The sequence below is a fragment of the Copidosoma floridanum genome, unplaced genomic scaffold, assembly GCF_036245765.1.
Source record: "Copidosoma floridanum isolate Cflo_tuat_1 unplaced genomic scaffold, Cflo_Japanese_pri ptg000025l, whole genome shotgun sequence".
Lineage (NCBI taxonomy): Eukaryota > Metazoa > Arthropoda > Insecta > Hymenoptera > Encyrtidae > Copidosoma > Copidosoma floridanum.
Genome location: NW_028321902.1, coordinates 7,569,920 through 7,595,041, shown reverse-complemented (window position 1 = coordinate 7,595,041; position 25,122 = coordinate 7,569,920). Strand labels below are relative to the sequence as shown.

At 33.6% G+C, this 25,122-nt stretch overlaps 2 protein-coding genes across 2 annotated transcripts in view; both read left to right on the top strand.

The window, feature by feature from the left end:
* LOC149373976 (IQ motif and ubiquitin-like domain-containing protein) overlaps positions 1-792 on the top strand; it is a 32,011-nt gene extending 31,219 nt beyond the window's left edge. The window contains exons 7-8 of the mRNA XM_089595511.1: positions 183-376; positions 450-792. Of these exons, the coding sequence (XP_089451637.1) occupies positions 183-376; positions 450-792 (537 nt within the window). The remainder of the gene's footprint in view (positions 1-182; positions 377-449) is intronic.
* Positions 793-8,695: 7,903 nt separating this feature from the next.
* The window catches only part of LOC111642810 (IQ motif and ubiquitin-like domain-containing protein), a 32,650-nt gene continuing 16,223 nt past the window's right edge, over positions 8,696-25,122 (top strand). The window contains exons 1-3 of the mRNA XM_089595510.1: positions 8,696-8,896; positions 9,625-9,678; positions 10,501-10,705. Of these exons, the coding sequence (XP_089451636.1) occupies positions 8,696-8,896; positions 9,625-9,678; positions 10,501-10,705 (460 nt within the window). The remainder of the gene's footprint in view (positions 8,897-9,624; positions 9,679-10,500; positions 10,706-25,122) is intronic.

Here is a 25,122-nt window from a genome sequence, read left to right as displayed (position 1 = left end):
GTACGAGTCCAAGTTTTGCCAGACATCAGGATATTTTTTAATCAGTATTCCTATAAATTCAGTTTCAAGTAGTGCGAGTACAAGTTTGGTCAGATATAGACAGATTTTTTTTAAATATAGATACACGTTTCTTAGAAATGTATCATTAATACAGGGGAAAACAATTTTTAATGAATTCGCAGGAATCAACGCGGACGCGACTGTGCCCGTCATGCGGGCATCTCAGGGGACTCGAGGCTTTTGAGACCGATCACCGCGAGCGGGTCTCGAGAACGTGTGTCGACTGCACGATTCTCAGGCCAAGGCGCCGACCTGGCCACTACCCAGATATCCACGAGAGGTTGCTCAGGGAGCTGCGAAGGCACGAAGCTGTTAGGTAGCCCCACCCTTTAGATCATCCCAAATTATTTATTTTTTCCTTACTTTAATTCCCGTTTCGTTTACCGCAGACGAGACGGTGCCAGCAGCCTTGCGTTTGTCGTGGGTCCAAAGGCAGTTGGTTACCTGGTGAATGACATATGGCACGGGCGCTCGATCTTTTCGGGGTGTGACGAGCTCGAGCGACTGCGGCTCGCGAGGCTTGACCCTCGCAAGCCCTGGACGCCCTGGAATAACCTGTTGGCGACGAGACGCGAGACTCGGATGCACGAGGTGCTCGCGAGCGATTCCTCGGGCCCACCGGATGCGTACGACGGAGAGCTGGTTCGCAAACTCAGGAGGATGAATGCACTGGCGAGACTTTACTTCAAGTCAATGGTCAGGTACCACTCAGACCCGGGAATGTCTCTGTGAGGTAGGATTTTTGTACATAAGTGTTACGACCGTAACTGCTATTTTTTCAATAATGCAAATGAAGCATTGTTTCTTTGTTACGACATATTTTCGTATGATCACGCATTTGATGCTGAACCATGATGATACATTAAAAAAATTAACAGTAAAGACTATGATTATGTAGTCAGGTAAATGAAAAATATAAATATTAAAATGAACAATTCAAGACTATTAAACTTCATTTAATTATAAGTCGACGTATGGTATGCAATGTTTCACTAAATTAGTTTTATTTCAGCAGAGCAGTTGCATCGCGGATAATGAAATAACAGTTGGTATTTATTTTAAATCCAACTCTGTTATAAATAGAAAAAATTTTTTTGAAACGAAATAAAACATAATGCATTTTGGCACATGTTTTTAACTTCTGATTATATCGTGCTACTAAGGTAAAAGCACCAGTACGTGAACACTTCCTCAAATTGCACCAGTAGATTGAACAGCTTGAATAAACTATTTTCAATTTAAGTGGATAAAAAAAAAAAAATGTTTCTAACATCCTTTGATCGTTCTTTAGATAAAACGAAATTTAAATTTCAGTAAGTCTTTATACTCAACGAAAAAAAAATTATTTATTCGTGCAACTTGTATGAGGTTGCTTGTGAGACTGTTCAGGTACTGGTACCATTAGGTTTTACCTATGCCCAGTACTTGAACACATAAAAACGATTGAAATCACTGTTAATCAATAATAATAGTATGTCAAGCCAGTCGTTATAGTTTTCATAATTTGTTACCAATGAAACTAAAAAGAAATTTTTTGATTTGGTTATTTGCAATACATAATAAAAATAGAAATCAGTAGAAGGCAGCTAACATAACCTCTCTCCCATTTAATTAACATAGGATGTTCAAGTACTCGGTCAAAAATACGTATTGGTACCAATACCGGAACACACTGTTCATCTACTGGGTCATTGGCAAAAAAACTTTAAAATTAATTTATTAGTTGTACACATGACTTAGAAAAATTTTTTTGTTTTTTTTTTTAAAGGAAAAAATATAAACTTACTGGCGCAATGACTGTTTTGTTGTTATGCAAATCAGAAATTCAATAAAAATGAGAAAAAAAAGACTTTATGGAAAAAGTGTTCACGTACTGGTGCTTTTACCTTACATGAATCGTGTTCTCCGCAAGTTTTTGTTGCAGAGCAGAGATTTCTACGTAGCCTAAAAAAAATTTTTTTTGTTAAAATTTAATACCTTTATAGGAATGTGACTCTAATGCTTGTCGGTAAATGAGAATTCAAATACGTCCAATAGGTATACAAGCGAACGTCGGTACACTTTAATCATTGTATCTATAGGCGCATATGTATAGATGGCGGTACTTTTCATACAAGCACTCTCTATTACCATCCATACATGCTCTTTCTCAATATATAAGGTACTAGCAGCCCCCCGTCTCGGCTTCGCCCGAGACTTGCTAAATAAAACACCGTAGTGTGTTGACATATAATGTGAAACATTTTAAGTTCGAAAATTTACACATATTCTTGATACATCGCAAAACAAAAATCTTCTTATTGAAAACTTATTTTTTCGGAATCCATATAGTTTATTTGGTCAAATAATAAGGTGTAAAAATTAAAAAAAATAATTATGCTGAAAAGTACCGTGCGTTCTTTATGCCATAAAATAATCGGTGGCCATAAGAAGCCGTTGATTTACAGTTTCTCCCGTGTAATTCACGAAAACGGCTATTTTTTAAAGCTGTTAAGATTTTAAACCCCCAAAAAATTTATGTTAAAAAAAAATTTTTTTTCTCATATCTCACAACTTTATTACCAGAGCAACAAAGTCCTGGACCTTGAACCCTACATTTTCATTGCCACAAAAACACAAATACCTTTTCTACTTATTTAAAAATCTGAAGTAGGATCTTTAAAGATTTCAGAGATTGCTGTGAGGGTACAATGAAATGCTGATCTCCCACGTAATGGACTCTTTAGTTGTCGATTTTGACGCTGCTGTTCTAATCTCGATGAATTTTCTGCGTCAGTTTCGTGACGCCTAAGTAAAATTGTATTTATTAGATACACTTGAAGTTTTTCTTCCAATTCACCCTCTTGCGACTTTTGGCATGCTTAAAATTTGTGTGACCCCTAAAGGCTGTTTTCTGTCAACTTTGTTAAGTTCTAATATATTTGTTGGCAAAGTAGTTCAACGTCCGATGGCCCTAAAAAAGACCGGTGAGCTTCTTAAGTTAACTCTTTCTTGACTGCAGTTAACAGCAATTGTGACTGCCTGGATACCTCAGGGTGATCTTCTCTGGCTTGCTGTTGAAGACCCAGACTGATTGGGAGAAAATTTACAAAGTCCGAAGCTTTGGGGCTAGTTGTAGTGCTCTTTCCCAACGTCTCCCGGTATAACGTCGAAGATGTTGGTGTCTAAAGCACCTTTTTTATTTGCAGATTCAGTTGTTTTGGTGATCTTAGATGGGGAGATTGGTTAGTGATACTTGTCCAGTGGAGGCTGTCCCGTTGGCTCAAGTTTTTTTTCCTTCATAGCTGTTATAGGTTTGCCCAACGCAGACCTTGGAGAGGATCAGTGATTCCTGGTTGAATGCTTAGAGTCGAGAGGGTAGTATAGGGTCGTCGGTCACCGGGTTTTCCAGCCTTGCGAAGAACAACTCCGCAGGTGACGTCTGCCAGTGAATAGCTGACTTGGTTTAATAGTGCCCGTCTTTAGTTAATATAGTCTTTTAGTCGACGAATCGCTTCCGGAAATGGTAATAAAAATGTATTTGTTGGCAAGGTAGTTTACACTTAGGTGGATCCTAAAAAGAACCGATGAAATTGATGGTTAAGTAGGGAACGTAAATACTTATAATGGCCCTAAAAAGCGCCAGTGGTGAAACTTCCAGGCTATTCTTTATTATTATTCCTGATGATAAAGAGCTGGCTACGGGTTGCTTGATTCTTACCCTGGGAGTCTCGATGTACGGAGACTGTAATGGAGGGAGGTACGCCGCTGACCAAAGAATATCTCGTCTCGGGTCGTTCCCCGGATAACCAACCGCTCATCGTTAGACGGGAACATGTGGGTAAGCGCGTTGGGGACCCGACTACCAAGAAGGTAGCCGTTGTGGCTCCCCGTGCCCCTCAGAGCTGTTTTCCCTTGCTTACATTTGTAGCCACAAATTTTCTAACTATACCGGGTGGGATGGTGGGACTGCCACACAACTCTGAAGAGTTGGTGCAGAATGTGCTCTGGCTAGATATGTCTCCTGGTATTCTGGCAGACGGCATCGGTTGGATATAATTTTTTTTTTTTGATCGCACTCGTCGAAATTCAGGGTGAAGGGACACTTAGGTCCCTTCCCCTTAGAGAAAAGTGTTGTCCGTAACCGGGATACCCAGCTGCAGGACTATCACCAGCATTCTCTGTACAGCTTATTGAGCTGCCGAAGCTCGACTGTACAAGTATCGACACGCTCCGGCCTATTATAACCACAATTATTTAATTATATTGCAGGTAGCTTCGATTTTATGTCGACGCCACTTAGCGGATTTTACTGAACTAAAGTGAAAAGCTGGCGTATTTTTGCAAAACTTTGAGCTCATTACAACGGTTTTAGCGCTTCTGCTTTATATATTAGTAAGATATAAAATACTGATAATACAAATCTACATAACTTCTTTTTCAAGAAATTTTTCTTTGGAGAAATAATTAAGAACGAGAAAAAATCCTCCCCGGGTGCGGATCGAACACACAACCCCCCCCCCCCCGTTTACTAGACAGTTGCTCCACCAGTTAAGCTACCGAGGAGCTGTGCATTCACTCGCACCGTAAGTTTAGATAAGTTCTCGTTCTCAATTCTTAAGCTGTCTTTCACCTAAGCTCGATATTATAGGAATGCGACTCTAATGCTTGTCGGTAAATTAGAATTCAAATATGTCCAATAGGTATACAAGCGAACGTCGATACACTTTCTCGTTCTTAATTATTTCTCCAAAGAAAAATTTCTTGAAAAAGAAGTTATGTGAATTTGTATTATCAGTATTTTATATACCTTATATATTACAAAAGAGCATGTATGGATGGTTATAGAGAGTGCTTGTATGAAAAGTACCACCATCTATACATATGCGCCTATAGATACAATGATTAAAGTGTATCGACGTTCGCTTGTGTACCTATTGGACGTATTTAAATTTTAATACCTTTATGTTCATAAAGAAGTCTAAATGAGTCTTATATATTCATATTTTTTCTGTGAACTATTATATGATTAAAAGCAAGAAATAAAAGTTATCTCCTCCACCCTTAAATACCTGTCCTGTACATTCAACAAGTTGAATTGGCATTATTTGTGTGGCTGTAGTGTACAAACAAAACAAACTTTCAATCTTGTATAGCAAAGAATCTTATACAATCTGATAATTGGACCACAAGGATAGACTTAAAAAATAATTGAGATGTGTTTTGGAGAATAATTGTATTTTACCCAGTTTTTTGTTAAAAATTTCAAAAATTGAGTAATAATTTGCCGCGGATAGTGTGGGAGCTGTTCAGTGTGCGGTTGTTAGTCTCTACATGGCAAAGAAAAAATTTAGTTGTACAATAAATCCTCAAAATAAGAAATGTTACTTTATACACTGGACGTAAAAATCACTTTGTAGTTTTATTTTAATAAATTATTTATTCTTAATCAATGCATTAAAAGGTTAATTCACGCTAAATACTCATCATACCTAAAAATATTAATATCATATTTGTTATTTTTTAGACCGTTATTTTCTACCGGCTCTATGAGTGCTCGATAATCTATTTTGAGATTTTATTTTGTTTTATTATCGTTTATTAATTTTTTTTTAAGGGGGCAGAAGAAAAAAAAAATCTAATAAAAAGTGAATTAAATATTCAGGCTGCGTGCGACTGCGGGACAACTCGAGTATGCCTCTGGACATGGGCCCTTTCGCGAGGCTTCTACGCACAATTCGTACAGATAAGCCCGAAGGCTTGGCCGATGCAGTTTCGGTGCCAGATCTGCGACACTTGATGCTTACCATCTGGCACGGGCACTCGGTGCTGAGCGAAAGCTCGCAGCTGGGAGATTTGCGTTTCCCGCGTTACGAGCTCGACCAGCCCTGGAGTTCTTGAAACTGTGTGCTGCTCACAGAGGACGAAGCTGAGGCCCACTGTTGCGTTGGGGGTGGCGTGGGGGTACTACTCGGACCATCTTAAACGGAAGATAGGCTCAGCATTTTGGGTCACGAGGATGGACTTTAAGTAAAAGTCTTTTTTATTCTTTCTTTTTGTTATGATTTTGAAATTAAGGTATGATTTAATACATATCAACATAGAGCAGGCAATGATCATTAAAAGAACAACAATAATAATAATAATAATACCAGTAACAATAACATTTCTTTGCAAGTTAAAGATATTAAGTTAACGTAACATAAAAAACCCATTGACATTTTTTTGCTTACTCAGATTTTTATTATTAATATTAATATTATATTTCATATAAACTTAATAGTACTTCTTAAAAAAGTTTATGAATTGAAACTTATGAAAACCGACAAATTAGTCGTATTTTATGGCAAATGTGATATTATTTATTTTCTTTTTAAATCTCTATCTCCTTTTTACTTATAAGGATGTATATTTCATAAAATTACATCGTTTTTTTCTAACGAACAGAGGCCTCATTGTATTTGAAGGACGCATTGATTTAAAGAAAAAGAATAATGGACCGTGACGAGCAGAGAAGACGTCTCTACTACGGCAGAATCGGCCAAAACAACGTCAAATACAATAAATTCGTGAAATATCAGCCAGTCAATTTACTTTTTTTTATAGTGTGTCCGTTTATTTATTACCGAGAACAGTGCCAATAGAATTGACTGGAAAGCCATGCACATGGACTTTTGAATCTTGGGATAATATTCTTGAATATTTATCATAAATCAATTCAGATTCTCAAGGGGCATTAAGTAACAATACAATAATTTACAATATTTACTATGATGGATTCGTAAAGAAAAATTAAGTTTATTCAGTAGTTTTTCAGTTCTGATACCGGAAATACACGCAATTGGAGTAACCATTAGTGATTCCTCTGTCAGATTATAAGCTGATTAAATAACTCTAAGTACATTCGAGAATCAATAAAGTAAAATAGCTAATTTATAAAATTGAACATTAAATTTGGGGAAAAAGAGTAGTGACAAGCAGATGTACTTTGAGATTTAAGACCTAGAAAAACGTCTTTTAAACTTGAGAATATCACAAAATAAAGATGCCGACCACAGAGAAATATTATTAAAGGGTACTCAACAAATAATATCAAGAGTAGATTAATCTGCAGTAGAAGTCAAAATAATATCACTAGTCTTAACTGACGAGAGACTGGCGTACGTGCACAAAAAAAAAAAAAACATGCAAATAGAGGTTAAAACATCGAGCACGCTATTCGTAAACGGGAGTACAGCAAAGGAAATAAAACACAGGACCTATAAACGTCGATTATACACGCTTGATAGGAAGATCTCTGAGTTTTCTAACGCCGTCGAGCAATTGGTCAGTTTAAAAGAGATTATTGTAACGTATTGTGACTCATCAGCAGCAACGCACAAGATTAGGAATTCCATCTAGTCGAAGCGAGTGCGGCAAACGAAGCTATGATCACGGAAACTATAAAAATGAATCCAAGGGCAGAAATAAACTGGAGTTGGGAACCGCATTCTAGAAGATACTGTAGGAAAAACTAACGTAGGTGCAGGTTTACCGAGCAAAAACGAAAATAAGAGGAAGGAAGAGAGTGACCGAGAGGTTCACCAATTATTTATTGTGAAAAAAATATATTGAAAAAAATATAATAAAAAATAAATAAGTAAAAGCAATTCAACAATATATTCATACGTACGGCTTCACCTCCCTGGTATATATATTTATTCAACCTTCTAGTAATAGAATATGACTTAATTTTTTGGATTTTAATTTCCTTTCTATCTATTATTCTAGTGTTGTCACAATTATTATACATTATAAAAACTGTATAAGAATAATATTTTCCAGATCTTTATTTTTCTTTATAATATAAAACCTTATCATTATATAATCCTGTAACTTTCAAGTTAATGTCTTAAAATAGTAAGTCTTTCTGTACATCTTAAAAACAAGCAAAAATTACTGTTACAAAAAAATTAAATGAAAAACAAGATTAAAAAATGTCAGACTTCCTTAACACTTATGAAATTAATGCAAAATTTAGGAAAAAATTGTTGTTAAAATAATCTTCAGACATAAAAAAAGGAAAATTGTAGGAAAATATAATATAGCAATAATAGATCCTGAGGTTCATTAACAATTTCTGAAAGTTATTATTAAAAAAAAAATTGTTGGGTAAAAAACATTAATCAATGATAAAAAAAATTCGTAAAAATAGTAAGTCTGCAACATTTAAAGGTACTACAATTGTCCTACAGGTTCAATCGATCATATCACTAAAATTGATGTAAGTTTTGATCAAATCAGCACAATTATAATTCCTTTTCGATAACGGCAATTTTTTGCGTCGTTATTAATTTCAGAAATCATTTATGGCGATGATATACGAAAAAAAGCGTGCTCTCTTCTACACATTAATAAAGTTTTTAAATCTAAAGACAAATCAAACTTATTGTTTGATTAACTTATCCCAAAAAATATCATATATACATGGAATAGTGTTGACTAGTTCTTCTTTGTTTGTGGGCTCTATACCGATGCACGTATCTTGCTAAATACGGCAGTGATGTCACGCACGCGACACTTAGTAACACTAGAATCTACTTTGGTTTTCGTCAGTGACTCTTCAGACTTTTTCAAACAAGCATTTGCGCTGTTATATTCTAGTAGTTTTATAAAAATGAGTGATTGGGAAGATCCGATTACTGGTGCAACTAGACCGGCATCAGAAAATACTATGTATTCATGTCATCTGGATATGATAACTATACGCAATTCCTATTTGAAGAGCATGGGTCATCAGATCACGTCTCCTAGCAACATATCAAGAAAACTGGATGTTGAACTCAGCGTGGATTTGTCATCAAAGTACAATGCTAAAGTAAGGCCATGAGCTAGATACTCAAATATAAATTTATTAATCAAAATGTATATTAATAAGTAAAAACTTAAAAGTTGGCTTTGTTTCACAATGTTTTACAGACAGCAGTTTCGGCAGTTACGCCATTGTCAGATGCTCGACACACACGATGTGTATGTCGAGCATCTGACAATGGCGTAACTGCCGAAACAGCTGTCTGCGAATAATAAAACATTGTGAAACAAAGCCAACTTTTAAGTTTTTACTTATTAATATACATTTTGATTCGAAATGTTTCACCAACCCCCAAGCGAGAAATCAATTAATAATAAATTTATTGTACCCTCCTCCAAAAGACGACATTTCGTCTCTGTTTTCAGGAACGAAAGCGCAACATTCTTTTCCGGTGAAACTTGCGTTCTATGCTCATACGAAAGTGTTTTGTTACTATTGCATATTCATTACCTGTGCCCACGGCTCGGGATAAAATTTATACGCAGATTTAGCCAAAATACTTTCATAAAAGGCATATGATGCAAATTTTACTTGAAAGGTTGCTACGCTCTCTATCTTAAAAATTTTGTTGAAGGGAGGTAAAAAATTTAGTACGCTACACGGAATAAAAGTGCGGTATCAAATTTGGGGTGTTCGAACGACCCGATGGAACTATACCGTACTATTGTCCCTTGGGGCGTATAACTTTTATTTTTTTTATTCCTTGAATACTTAATAAAGTGGTATATTTGTAGGCCGTGAAAAAAATTGATTGCACGGAATTTATCATGGATTCAGTTAACGTTGTCGTAAGTATGAAGTTCTTTGTTTGTATCTTTTTCTCGTTTTTTTTTTTTTTTAAATTTTCAATTATATAAAATCCTGCAATGATGATCGAAAACTTTTCGATATGGCAATATTTCTCTTAATTGAGTAAGTATTTCCGTAAATAAGAGAGTATAAAAAATTGGCCGCCAACGATCAGGCTTATGAGCAGCTTGCCTCGCACGATTTTAAGGTATAGTAATATTTACTAAGGTGGCTTTCTCGAACACAATTGCCTATCTTCCCCTTATCCTCCTCCCAGTAACCGAAGGCCACCCATCATCCCTTCCCTCGTCCCTTTTTAAAGTGTTGAGTGCCTATCTTAAGTAGAGGACCATTGTGTAGTAATATGCAAAAAATACATATGTGCGTGTGAATCTGCGTTTTTCTTTCCACTGCTTTTTTCATCTATGCGGTCCCGCAAATGGCGTCTTTAGCTACACTCCGATACTCTAGGCAAGGTGATCACAAGCCTACCCTTTGACTGCCAATTTTTTGATTCCTTCTAATTGACCAACTGATGAAACGTTACACATCACAACATTGGGAATTTGCAATAAATATTCTGCTAAGATTGTAAAAGACTGGAGCCGTAATATTTACAATTTTAAGAACATACAGTCATAGTACATTACGCAGTTTGCGAGTGAATTAAAAATGCTTCAGGCTTCATATAAATAAATAGTAAATATAAAATCTAGGGCACTTTTTAATCTCCAAACGTAGTGCGTATACGATTTTACGTTTCCCTATGCTCGGAAGTAAAAACTTCTAAGTGTTAATAAAAAAAGTATGTTGAATTTTAGGTCACTGATGAATCCATTTCAGTATCGGGCATTAGAAAAAATAAACAAGACGACGACTCTGTAAATGCTTTCCCACAACTCATTATAAAATATAACATCCCAGATGAGTGCGATGTGGATAGCATTGAGGCAAGACTTTGCTCTGACGAAGTTCTATGTATCCGGATTCCTGTAAAAATTGAGTCAGTTGTCGATGTACCAGATTGTAACAAAAATTAAAAATATCGAATGATTCATTGTTACAGGCAATAAAAGAAAATGTAGCAAGAAAAAAAATAAATAATGACGTTTTATTATATAATCTATATTATTTACAAATAATTAGCTAAAACGATTTTATTTATCTTATAGTTTTAATCACATCAACTTAAAGTTAAAAACACAATTCAATCTTTTTATAATATAAAATAATTGATCCACTTTTTACAGTCGTCCATTTACTGTCCAATAATGTTAAGATCAATTTTGTTGTCCAACACTCATTTCAGATACTTATAACTTGAGAGTCTACTGTAAAAATACCTGTTATGTAGTAAGCTTTGTAGAAAAAATTTTGTTTTAAGCACTTATATCAGTAAGTATTATAATGATCTGACCAACAAACAAAATTTTAATACACTTTGTTAGCGTTCATCAGCAGTACAAATTTTTAGTTCTCAGATTACATCTGTTATCAAGTCATTGATTTTTACTCGCAATTGTCTGATAAGTTTAATTATATTTTATGTATTAATAAAAGGCATCTCATTAAAAGTTTATGGTTACAGTTCCGTATTTTTTTAGAATAAATTTTAAGAATGTTATCGTAATGTTTCATTTCTTTTCGAAATTATTTATAAAAACTTTTTCATTTTTACAAAAAAAGGAGTAGAATTTTAGGAGGTCCAACTTTATTTTCTCCCTTTTTTGACTAAACATAGGTTTACACAAACGGCTCATTATGGATCAATTGCGAACAGTGAATTAGGAAACACTGTTAATTTCTTTCACAAACGCTTAAAAAAGTTTGTGCGAGAATTCTCTTATTAAAATCATTTAATCTGAAAATTAATTTTTGTAGTTTGCTGTATCGATTTAACCGTCTTATGGGGTATAAGGCCACAAAGGACGTGGCTGCGTTTCCCTGTACTGAGAGTAAACTAAAAATGGCTTTCCATCATTGTACAAACGGTTGGTTTTTTTTGGTTTCCTTATTTTCTTGATTTTCTTACATGGTTTTCTCACTAAATACAATATTAACAGCTTGTGATACTTTTCAAATAAAAATATGATTAAGCTAAGGACAAATCCACTTAGTAAAAATACAAACAGTGGAGCGAGCTTAGTAATGCAAAATGATGTAAATGAAACTTCTTTTTAAACAAGATTTATTCTGCGACGAAGAGCCTTTATCTTTCGAGACATTATTCCATTCTCCCTGTTCTTTTGCAGGCTGAAAAAAAAATTGTTAAAATTCTTGAAAAATAATTTTTTACTCACAAATACTTACTAATGACTCAAAAATTTATGGATTGGATCTTCTTTTTTTAAAGCAAGGCCTCTTTTTCTAGAATTACCTAGTGGAATAGCATAGACTTTGCAACGTGAATTTAAAGTAACAGAGCTTGATATTATATCAGCAGAATAATAAGCCACCTTCTCGTTGCATATCTAAAATTTTAAAAAAACTTTAAATGATTAATACACTGAAAAATAATCTGTTTTAATTTATTATATCTTTGTAGCTTTCAAAAACTTTCGGGAATCGCTCTGATGTGTATTAGCCTGTAACTAGTGTACCAGCTTGTAATTAGTACGTTGCAATATTTAACAATGTCTTTGTATTACTATTTTTTAAGTAAAATTCTTTGGATATTTATAATAATTTTTTTCAAATAGATCTTGGGGACAAAAATCATTCTTTGTAATAGAATGTAAGAAGTCTATTCTTAGAGAAATACTTTTACCGCTATTTTAATAAAAATTACAAAATGTTATAAAAAGAGTATTATAAACAATTTTTGAATACTTTTTCGAAAGATAATGCATCGCCAAATACTAAAAAAAATTAATTAACACTCAAATTCAATATTTCAAATTACCTGATCCATGACTTTATCCATGTTTGAAGGCATACTATCCATATCCTTTAACAATAAGCTCAATTTTTCATTGACATCGTCCTTGGAGCTCTAATGATGTCATAAAATAAGTTTCTTAATATAATGTTCAGAATTTAAATTAAATTCAAGTTTGATTACTGAAAAAATTTTTAAATTTTGAGAGCCTTTCAAAACGATCAATTTGTATGTGCCATCCTCCAGAAATTCCTGAACATTTCTAAATGGTACGTGTGGTATTTCAACCGTCACGAAACTTGTGAAACAGCCTGAGTACATGGAAATAATTATGGATGCTGTCAAATACAGCGATATTTTTGCCATTTTCGATGACAAGGAACTAAATTGCACATCTGTAAATTTTAAAAGAATGTTAGTATAGTCAAGCAATCTTATAATATTTGATCTTCAATTTCTAGGACTCCTGGACTATATTTAACAGTTTGTAATGGCTTAACAAGTACGTAGTCTGAAATTTTGCAACGTTAAGTAATTATTTATAATTTCCAGTTTTTGAAGTTCAAGTTCCCAGAAATGATGTTAAATCTAAATGCATGTATAAACAGAAGTATCCTGTACATACAACGTACAGATAAGTTATTTCACTTAGTTGGTGTGAGAATGACCTCTCCTAGCTCTTTAAAAAATGGTTGCACAATGATTTTATACGATAATTTTTAGTTTTTTCTAACTCTCTTATCGCCCCTTTTTTTCAAAAGCGTTCCACTCCAAGCTGTAGGTCTTCGGTGGGGAGGTTAGTGTTTTTTGGCTTACAATTTATTAGTGTAGTTAAATCAATCAAATAAAAAAGGCTAAATAGTAGTTCTTGTACCATCGGTATACAGTAAAAAAATTTGAGCAAAAAGTCAAGGTTTATGTATGTTTGTGCCCAAGAAGCAAACGTTATTTTTTTTTTTTTAATGAGGGCACAGAGAGTTTGCACGTATGTTGTGAAAATAGTAATTTTAAATTTGGTGGTGTATGTCTTCATGGCAAGCACCAGGCTCTGGTCAGATGCACACCAAATGCGATCTTCATTTTTCACTCAGGCGTAGTAAAAGTCCTAGGGTTAGAAAAAACATCTAAAAGAGAAAAAATAGCTTTCGCTACACAATCGAGATCAAACCGGGATATCCCTACGGTCCCTCGCAAGCCCCTGGCCCTTTGAATATTTGAACATAAAATATACTAAAATTTGTATTTTAATTTTATAGTTTTTAAAAAATTAACAATTTACTTTTTGAGAGGGAAGGGGGTGAAGATTATTACTATATTTTTCGAGAATAATGTGTTTTTGTAATAAGTATTTTTAACATAAAAACTTTTTTTTTCGTTTGATAAACATACTGACTCTCAAATACAATGTCGCCTGAAAGTATAAAAAACTATGATTATTTGTGATATTTAATCAGAAGAACTAAATATAAAGAGCCCAAACTATTCTGGTAAGTATAATTTGATTGATTCTTGATAAAGAAGAAAATTGACAAAACTTATAGGTTTATTTATTTGTGTAACCTTGTAATCTAAATTGCATGCACCAGCATACAAAGGTCCCACCTTTTAAATAAGATTTTTTCACTTTACACCCACGCTACAAGAATTTCTTTTTTTTCTCAAAATAGGCTGGAATGAGCCCTCGGGACCCAGTACTCTTTTGCCCTAGGGTGCAATGGAATGAGTGGGCACAATATGTGTCCACGGGCACTACGTAAGACTTTGCTCCTTCGGAAAGAATAATGGCATAAAGAGCTTGGGCACAAGCATACGAAGACCGCACGCTTTGAACAAGATGAATCTGTCTTTTAAGCCCTTAGTACAGAAACTATTATTATCTATCCTTTCACTGTTTTTTCGTCACTTGAGAGAAGCTACCCCCTGATTGTCGCCAGAAACATGAAAAGGATAAAAAGTGATTTAAAAAATACCTATCTTACTAATATATAAAGCAAGAACGCTAAAACCGTTGTAATCGCTAACCGCGAAAACTATACTGAACCGTTTTTGTTGAAATTTTGCACACTGATTCATGATACTTCCTAGATGGTTTGAGTATAGTTTTTATCGTAAAAAATTTACTAACAATAGCAATAAATGAGCTCAAAGTTTTGCAAAAATACGCCAGCTTCTCACTTTAGTTCAGTAAAATCCGCTAGGTGGCATCGACATAAAATCGAGGCTACCTGCAACAGAATTAAATAAGTGTGGTTATAATAGGCCGAAGCGTCTCGAAAGAGATGTAGTTGAGCTTCGAAAGTTCAACGAGCTGTATAGAGAATGCTGATGACAGTCTTGCAGCTGGGTATCCCGGTTACGGACGACACTCTTATCCAAAGAGGAAGGGACCTAGGTGTCTATTCACCATGAATCTCGACGAGTGCGATCAAAAAAAAAGAGTTACTCCAACCGATGCCGTCTCTGCCACAATAGCAGGAGACATATCTAGCCAGAGCACAATCTGCACCAACTCTTCAGAGTTGTGTGGCAGTCCCACCATCCCGCCTGGTACAGTGAGAGAATTTTTGGCTACAAATGCGTAAGCCAGGGAAAACAGCTCTGAGGGGCACGGGCAGCCAAAACCGCTACCTTCTTAGTCTTCGCGTCCCCAACGCGCCTACCCACATGTTCCCGTCTAACTATGAGCGGTTGGTTATTCAGAGAACGACCCGAGACGAGATATTATTTGGTCAGCGGCGTACCTCCTTTCATCACAGTCTCCGTAAATCGAGACTCTCAGGGTAAGAATCAAGCAACCCGTAGCCAGCTCTTCATCATCAGAAATAATAATAAAGAATGGCCTGGAAGTTTCACCACTGGCGCTTTTTAGGGCCATTATAAGTATTGGCGTTCCCTACTTAACCATCAATTTCATCCGTTCTTTTTAGGATCCACCTAAGTGTAAACTACCTTGCCAACGAATACATTTTTATTACCATTTCCGGAAGCGATTCGTCGACTAAAAGACTGTATTAACTAAAGACGGGCACTATTAAACCAAGTCAGCTATTCACTGGCGGACGTCACCTGCGGAGTTGTTCTTCGCAAGGCTGGAAAACCCGGTGACCGACGACCCTATATTACCATCTCAACTCTAAGCATTTAACCAGAAATCACTGATCCTCTCCGAGGTCTGCGCTGGGCAAACCTATAACAGCTATGAAGGAAAAAAAAACTTGAGCCAACGGGACAGCCTCCACTGGACAAGTATCACTAACCAATCTCCCCATCTAAGATCACCAAAACAACTGAATCTGCAAAATAAAAAAGGTGCACAAGTATCACTAACCAATCTCCCCATCTGAGATCACCAAAAAACTGAATCTGCAATGCCTCGCACGATTTTACGGTATAATAATATTTTCCAAAGTGGCTTTTTCGAACACAATTGCCTATTTTCCCTCTATTCCCCTCCCTGTACCCGAAGGCCAGCCATCATCCCTTCCCTCGTCCCTTTTTAAAGTGTTGAGTGCCTATCTTAAGTAGAAGACCGTTGGGTAGTAATATGCAAAAAAAAGTTGTACATATGTGCGTGTGAATCTGTGTTTTTCTTTCCACTGCTTCTCTCATCTATGCAGTCCCACAAATGGCGTTTTTAGCTACACTCCAATACTCTAGGCAAGGTGATCACAAGCCTACCCTTCGACTGCCAATTTTTTGATTCCTTCTAATTGACCAACTGATGAAACGTTACACATCACAACATTTAGAATTTGTACTAAATATTCTGTTAAGATTGTATTATACTGGATCCGTAATATTTCAAATTTTATCAACATACAGTCATAGTACATTACGCACTTTGTGAGTGAGATTAAAAATGCTTAAGGCTTCATATAAATAAATAGTAAATATGAAATCTAGGGCCTTTTCTAATCTCTGAACGTGGTGCGTAAACAATTCTACGTCTCCTGATGCTTGGGAGTGAAAATTTCCAAGTGTTAATAAAAAAATATGTTGAATTTTAGGTCACTGATGAATCCATTTTAGTAACTGGTATTAAAAAAAGTAAACAAGACAACGACTCTGTTAATGCTTTCCCACAACTTATTATAAAATATAACATCCGAGGTGAGTATGTTGTGGATAGCATTGAGGCAAGACTTTGCTCTGACAAAGTTCTGTGTATCCGGATTCCTGTAAAAAACAAGTGATTTCTCGACTGTAACCAAAATTAAAAATATCGAATGATTCACGAATATAGGCAATAAAAGAAAATGTAGAAAGAGAAGAAACACAAAAATTATGTCATTTCATTCCTTAAAAAACTGTATTCTTTAATTATTAACTAAAATAATTATAGATCATACAGTTTCAACAATATCCATACAAAGTAAAATTTTTTTTCCAATACTCAATACAGATACTTATAGTTTGAGAGTCTACAGCAAAATTGCCTGTAATGTAGTAAAGTTCGTAGAAAAATGTCTTATTAAATTTGCCCTTGATTCTGTTGTTAAACATTTTTTCACTGGCTTTAAATTCCTTGACATGGCCAAAATATTATTGCTAATAAAAAATCAATAAAGATCTATACGTAAAACTCTACATATTAATTTTTTTCGACTGTTTCTATTTACTTTTGCTATAAATTTCATAACCAAGTAAAACAACTGGAGTACTCACGAAAAATATTATTAATTACAGTTTAAATATTCAGACTAGAATTTTATTCAGAGAATATTTTAGTTTCTTTTCATTCATCTCTCTTTGCTTCTTATCGCGTGTAGTTGACAATAACAGAAGCGTACATTGCCATAATTTTCCATCGATAAAACTTCTCTAAATTACATCTGTAAAACTATAAGAATCTAAAAACCGAAGTATATAGTTTCTTCTCTTATTTATGTATTGTCACGTCAAATCGTCAACACCCAGAGGGATTAAAGCCTTACAGGGAAACAGAAGCATCAAGTTAAAGTGAGCACGATGAATGATAATGAAGAGCTCGTCGTTGGCTCAGTTGGTTAGTGTCCTAGCCATTGAAACAAAACAGCTCAGGGGGTCAATACCAGTGCTGTGCTGCATGTGAACAGGGTACAAAGATGTGATTCAGCTCTACGCGTTGCTTTACTCTAATCGGGTATCATTTTACCGTGCCACGCTGATTCCTACTCCATGTGTCCGCAGCTTTAGGATTTTTTTAATTATAAAAATATAATAATTTTGTTTAGAGGAATCCACGATTCTCGTTTACATAGGACTTGAAAGCTAGATTTTGATGGACTTGGAATTTTTAACAGCACTTTACAATAAACGGCGAGGAATAATAGATAACATATTTTGCATACGCAAGTGGTTAATTTCTAATTGGCGATAAGTGCAATGAGTGCTCGATTCTCTCGCATCGTTTATCTGCCGCATTTGTGACCTGGTGACTGTTTTTTGCTAGTCCATTCGCAAAGCATATTCTTTAATAACTGGAGATAAAGCAGGTCCAAGATGATATACGACGGACAATTCGACACGACGTTGTACTACTTCAGGCTCTAAACGCCCTTATAGCTCTTAACAGTATCGGGCCGCAATCACGTTAGTTCGACACTTCCACCTTGGTCGAACAATACTTATAAGATTAAAAAAAAAATATCTTACAGTCATTACTAAAAACTGTGCCTAGTAGGCTTTACGATTTTGTGTTAATGTGTATATATTCTAATACATACTGTCATCATTGGCATATCGAGAACAACCGCGCCTGATTTAATTGAGATATCAATCAGTAGCACATAAAAGGAGACTTTATTCCAACATGGCTTTCGAACAATCTGAACTGTTGGATTACAGTTGGAATACACACACGAAAGATATCAAAGGTGTAAGCAGAGTGAGTAAAGGCCGAGTCTTGAATTGCTGAGCATGTGTTACGAAGCCCCCGAGCCAAACCGTAGCCTACACCTCTGTGCTGCCGTGGCCGCTTAATAATTACAAGTATATGGTTAACGTTGATTTAAATTGAACTTATTGATAATATGATGATTCAATTTCTGTAGAAGTTGGAAATTCTAATTTTTAAAAAACTTTAAACTATAATTTTAAAATACCTTACAAAAAATACCTTGTTAATGTATCATCACGAACAAATTAGGCCAAATCTGAAATATTATATTATGAAGTAATGTTCAAAATTAAGTTTAGAAAAGTCATGGCATAGTTAAAATATGAAAGAAGAAATAAGAAGTTTTACTTGCAACATAAAGTAACGAAAAATATAGTAATGTCTATGTAATGTACAACTAAGAGTTTTTTGATTTAGTGTTTTATAATGAGCAAACATCTTGTACGGCGTCTACGCAATTCTTTTGAAGGAGTAAAAAATTTAATTTTGTCATATGTACTTGTTAAAACTGTACACTTTTTTAGTTATTTTTTTATCGACCTCAAATTGAAAATATTGTTTTAGTATTTTTTCAAGAAGAATGAGCACACATAGCCTTTCTTTAACATGTTCGAGGGTAAATAAGCAAATTTAAATCGAAAAAGTATAGAGGACAAATAAATATAAAACAAATAAATAAACCCACATGATATTTATTTCAATTCTTTTAAATATATACACTGATACACTGAAAATATCAAAAACTTGAATAAAACATTCAATTTATCATTCACTTTTAAAAAGTTGTTTAATACTAAAGTATTAAACAACTTTTAAACTAGTATTAAACAATGCTAACAACACATATCGTAATGTATTAAGTGAGAAAAACTTATGATTATTATTTTTTTTCAATTATTGAAAGTTAATACCTCTCGTTTGGTTTTAACATTACATTAAATACTACGGTTTAGTTTCGTTGTGAGTATAATGTCCCTGTTCTACAGTGGCCAAGAAATGAGACATTTGACCAACTAAAATAATTAAGAAAAACTTTTTCCCTGTGTTTGCAAAAAATTATTTTTTCTGGATATAGCTTAAAATAGTGTTATAACTATCAATTTATACACATTAAGACTTGAAGTTTTACTTTTTTTCAATGTTTATGGAGTATTTTCGAAATTGGCCTACTACGATGGCCAATCATTGTAATATTTACCTTATAGACTACAATAGTCAATACAAAAAAGCTTATTTTTATAGCACAGAATATTAAATACAATTTTCTGTTTAAACATTTGACCACAAATGTACTGTAAAAAGGTTGAACGCTATAACGATTATTTTCGCATCTAGAGGCGTATGTCATCAGAATCAGCATTAGGCTCGTGGAACTTCTTGTGCTTGCCTTGGTTGGATGCACACCATTGTAATTTCCTTGTTTTAGTATCGATACGTACAATAGCAATAGCTATGCGTCCGTGCACCTTTTCTGGCCTGGGCCTTATAATTTAGGGAATAGAGAAGAGAAGCCAAATGAGAGGAAGAACGAAGCAAGGGACAGTAAAGGGAGGTAAGCTAAACAAATTAAAAATGTGGTTTAATGCTTAACCTCGTAATTTCTAGTACAAGACAAAAAAAATTTTACTTTAAACACTAATATTACTAAGTAATATGATGATTTGACCAACAACCAAAATTTTAGTACACTTTGTTACCGTTCACTAGCAGTATAAATTTTTAGTTCTCAGATTACATTTGTTATCATATCATTGATATTTTATTTGCAACTGTCTCATTAGTTTAATTATATTTAATGCACTAATGAAAGGCATCCTATTGAAAGTTAAAGAGTACAGTCCCGAATTTTCAAAATAAATTTTAACAATTTTATCGTAATGTTTCTTTTTTTTTTTTTTTTTAATTTTTTAAAAAACTCTGCTGTTTATAAAAAAAAGTATTAAAATTTAGGAAACTCAACGTCATGTTTTCCCAGACATTTAGAAATTAAATCAGAAACATTTTTGATTAAATATAGGTCCAATCAGAGGGCTTATTCTGGTTTAATTGTTAATAGTAAATTGAGAAACACGGTCGATTTCTTTCACAATCGCTTAAAAAACAAGATTTTTTACACTTGCAAACATGGTCCGAAAACTACTATTCCCTACTGCCTGGTATGACGTTATTCCACTAGAAATTACACAGTAAGTTATTTGCGTAATCTCACGAAAAAACTCATGTGTAAAGCCATGTGGTATTCCATGCAGGTAATTGGTTGGTAAATTTCATGTATAATGCTTGATGGCGTTTCACATGGCATTACACATGGCATTACACATGGCATTACACATGGCATGCCACGTGTAATTACGTTAATGAAATAAAAAAAATATTACTACATACATTAATAAATACCAAATGTAAATTTTACTTATTTAAATACACGATAATGCACCCCCAGTTTTATCAGTTAATGAACAAAGTAAGGTCTGTATTGAATGGCCATAAAGAAATCGTATGTAAAATTATAATAGTAATGAAGCTTGTGTGTGGATTTCCGGCTATGAACAGGTTATGCAAACGATATTTTGGCTGAAAATAAACCCGCAAATCAAATTATATTCTTTAAAATCAGCTTTTCAGTTTGGGGACCAATTATACGTTAATAATTTTTGTGACAGAGTAATCTCACGCGAGTAGCCACGATGCCTATGAAGTAAGTTTTGCTAAAATTACTAAAAAATGTCTACGTTTCACATACTTTGAATCTTTAATGTTTTACTTGTTGAAATAGTGAAATAAGTATTTTATCATCATATAATTACGCACAAAGGGCTTGCATATAACTTGTCTGTATGATACATTTGAGATAAAGCATTGGAAATTTAAGGATTTAGGTATTACAATAAATTATTAACGTTAAACAAACACATTTTTTAAATTTATTTTCGTAAAATAATAAATGTTTGTGGCATTTTCATTCTAAGAATATAATAATAAAAAAATAGTGGCCTTTTGCCAGTACATTTTTTGATTTGATGCTGGTAGACACATAAGAACAAAGGCATGTTTTGGGCAATCTATGCTATCTAAATAGTTATTTTTATAAATTATGGCATTTTTGAATAACTTCTCACTATTCATATACCTCTTTATATAACTTATTTCTTACTTCTTTAATCTTATGATCTATGCTCCGATTCATCTTCGCAAAATGTTTTGCTTGTGTTTCTTTAGACATAAATCTGTTTTTCAAGTATACTTTGTACATTTCTATAATGTACAAGTTTTTTTGTTCAGTGAATATAATTGTTAATATTAAAAAAAAAGCAATAAGTATTTACTTACTCTTGAGATCCTTATATTTCTTAGGTGTTAAAGTTTTTCTTGGGCTTCTGTTCTTCAACCGAATTATTATTTTCTCTTTAGATATGCAGCGATTGGCTATTGCTTCAGTACTCCAGTATATGACAAAAATTTCTCGCAAAAAACATTCGGGCTCTCTTTTACATAAAAAATCGTAAAAATCTTTGTCCACATATTTATTTGCTCCTACGTACTCATAAATCTGTTTTTTAAGTATACTTTGTACATTTCTATAATGTACAAATTTTTTTGTTCAGTGAATATAATTGTTAATATTAAAAAAAAAAGCAATAAGTATTTACTTACTCTTGAGATCCTTATATTTCTTAGGTGTTAAAGTTTTTCTTGGGCTTCTGTTCTTCAACCGAATTATTATCTTCTCTTTAGATATGCAGCGATTGGCTATTGCTTCAGTACTCCAGTATATGACAAAAATTTCTCGCAAAAAACATTCGGGCTCTCTTTTACATAAAAAATCGTAAAAATCTTTGTCCACATATTTATTTGCTCCTACGTACACCTATGAAAAATTTGCAGTGTGCTATCAACAATAAAACGGCATAGAATTTTATTTACAAAATAAGTGTAGAAAAATGAACACCTCACCTCATAGTTCTCAATGCTTTTAATTTCTACTTCGTGATTTCCATCTACAACTCTTGTATTCGGTTTCGGTTTTAAATTAAAAACGTTCTCATTATCCTCATCAGAGTCATGACTTGAATGTTCTGGAGGGTTATCTCGTTTCTTGAAAAACCTGTAAGTTCTTCGAGGTGCCCTTCCTAGTATTTCCCCATTTGAGATGTATAAATTATATGACAATGCAATTAATTGTAACTGTACCATATACAGTTAAAATGTATAAGAATTTTCAGTCGCACAATGTGTTCCATACATACGATCAGATAATAGCTATGCTCAACTATCAGATGGGACAATTATCAGAATAGTTTATTTCGTAGTGGATATGGATACAAAGAAAGAATTAATACTTTGCTATATAATAAACGCATCTAGTAGGATAACATGCTCAACTCAATCAATATTGGCTCCATTGGTGCTGAATTAGTTATGTTTGAGACTGACAGCTTAAGTTTTGTTTGTGTAGAGATTGAAGATAAAAAGTACATTGCCTAGATGCCCAACATCTACCACTACTAAATTATGTCTAACAGCATCGAATCAAAAAATGTACTATAAAAAGGCCACTATTTTTTTATTATTACATTCTTAGAATGAAAATGACACAAACATTTATTATTTCACGAAAATAAATTGAAAAAATGTGTTTGTTTAAGGTTAATAATTTATTGTAATACCTAAATCCTTAAATTTCCAATGCTTTATCTCAAATGTATCATACAGACAAGTTATATGCAAGCCCTTTGTGCGTAATTATATGATGATAAAATACTTATTTCACTATTTCAACAAGTAAAACATTAAAGATTCAAAGTATGTGAAACGTAGACATTTTTTAGTAATTTTAGCAAAACTTACTTCATAGGCATCGTGGCTACTCGCGTGAGATTACTCTGTCACAAAAATTATTAACGTATAATTGGTCCCCAAACTGAAAAGCTGATTTTAAAGAATATAATTTGATTTGCGGGTTTATTTTCAGCCAAAATATCGTTTGCATAACCTGTTCATAGCCGGAAATCCACACACAAGCTTCATTACTATTATAATTATACATACGATTTCTTTATGGCCATTCAATACAGACCTTACTTTGTTCATTAACTGATAAAACTGGGGGTGTATTATCGTGTATTTAAATAAGTAAAATTTACATTTGGTATTTATTAATGTATGTAGTAATATTTTTTTTATTTCATTAACGTAATTACACGTGGCATGCCATGTGTAATGCCATGTGTAATGCCATGTGTAATGCCATGTGAAACGCCATCAAGCATTATACATGAAATTTACCAACCAATTGATTGCATGGAATACCACATGGCTTTACACATGAGTTTTTTCGTGAGATTACACAAATCACTTACAGTGTAATTTCTAGTGGAATAACGTAATACCAGGCAGTAGGGTTGTCTACGTGTGATAACTTTTTTTATTAATTTTTGTTTGCTTATGTTTAACTAATAGTTTTTAAATTGTTTTGTGCGATAATTCTCGTATTAAAAACATGATCTCAAAATTCATTTTTGTGATTTGCTGTATCGGTACTACCGTCTTATGGGGTATAAGGCCACAAAGGACGTGGCTGCGTGTCCCTGTACTGAGAGTAAACTGAAAATGGTTTCCCATCATTGTACAATCGGTTGGTTTTTTTTGGTTTCCTAATTTTCTTGATTTTCTTACATTGTTTTCTCACTAAATACAATATTAACAGCTTGTGATACTTTTCAAATAAAAATATGATTAAGCTAAGGACAAATCCACTTGCTAAAAATATAAATAGCGGGGCAAGCTCAGTAATACCAAATGATGTGAATGAAACTTCTTTTACAACGAGATTTCTGGAATGAAGAGCTTTTTTTTCTCGAGAAATTATTCCATTCTCTCTGTTTTTCTGCAAACTGAAAAAAACGTTGTTAAAATTCTTCGAAAATAATTTTTTACTCGCAAATACTTACTAATGATTTAAAAATCTAATAATTGGGTCTTCTTTTCTCACAGCAATACCTTTTTTCCTAGAATTACCTAGTGTAATAGCATGGACTTTGCAACGTGACTGTAAAATTAATGAATTTGGTACTACGTCAGCTGAGTAATAAGCAACCTTCTCATTGCATATCTAAAATTAAAAAAACTTTAAATCACTCATGCACAAAAAAATAATCTTTTTCAATTTATTATTTCTCTGTAGCTTTCAAAAACTTTTGGGAATCGCTCTGATGTTAAATGTATCAGCTTGTAACTAGCACATTGTAATATTTGATAATGTCCTTATAATGCTATTTTTCGAGTGAAATGTTTCAGATATTTTTGATAATTTTTTTCAAATTGATCTTGGTGAAAAAAATCATTTTCCATAATAGATTGTAAAAAATCTTTTCTTTAAGAATTACTTTTACCACTATTTTAAGAAAAATTATAAAATGTTGAAAAAAAAGTGTCGAAAACGATTTTTGAGCACGATTGTGAAAAATGATGCATCATTAAATATTATAAGAAATTAATAAAAACAAAAATTGAGTGTTTAAAATTACCTGATCCAAGATTTCGTCTATGTTTGTAGGCAAACTTTCCACATCCTTCAACAATAAGCTCAATTTTTCGTTTGTATCGTTCTTGGAGCTCTAATAAATTGTCATAAAATAAGTTTTTCAATATAATGTTAATTATTTACATTAGGTTTCAACTTTCTAA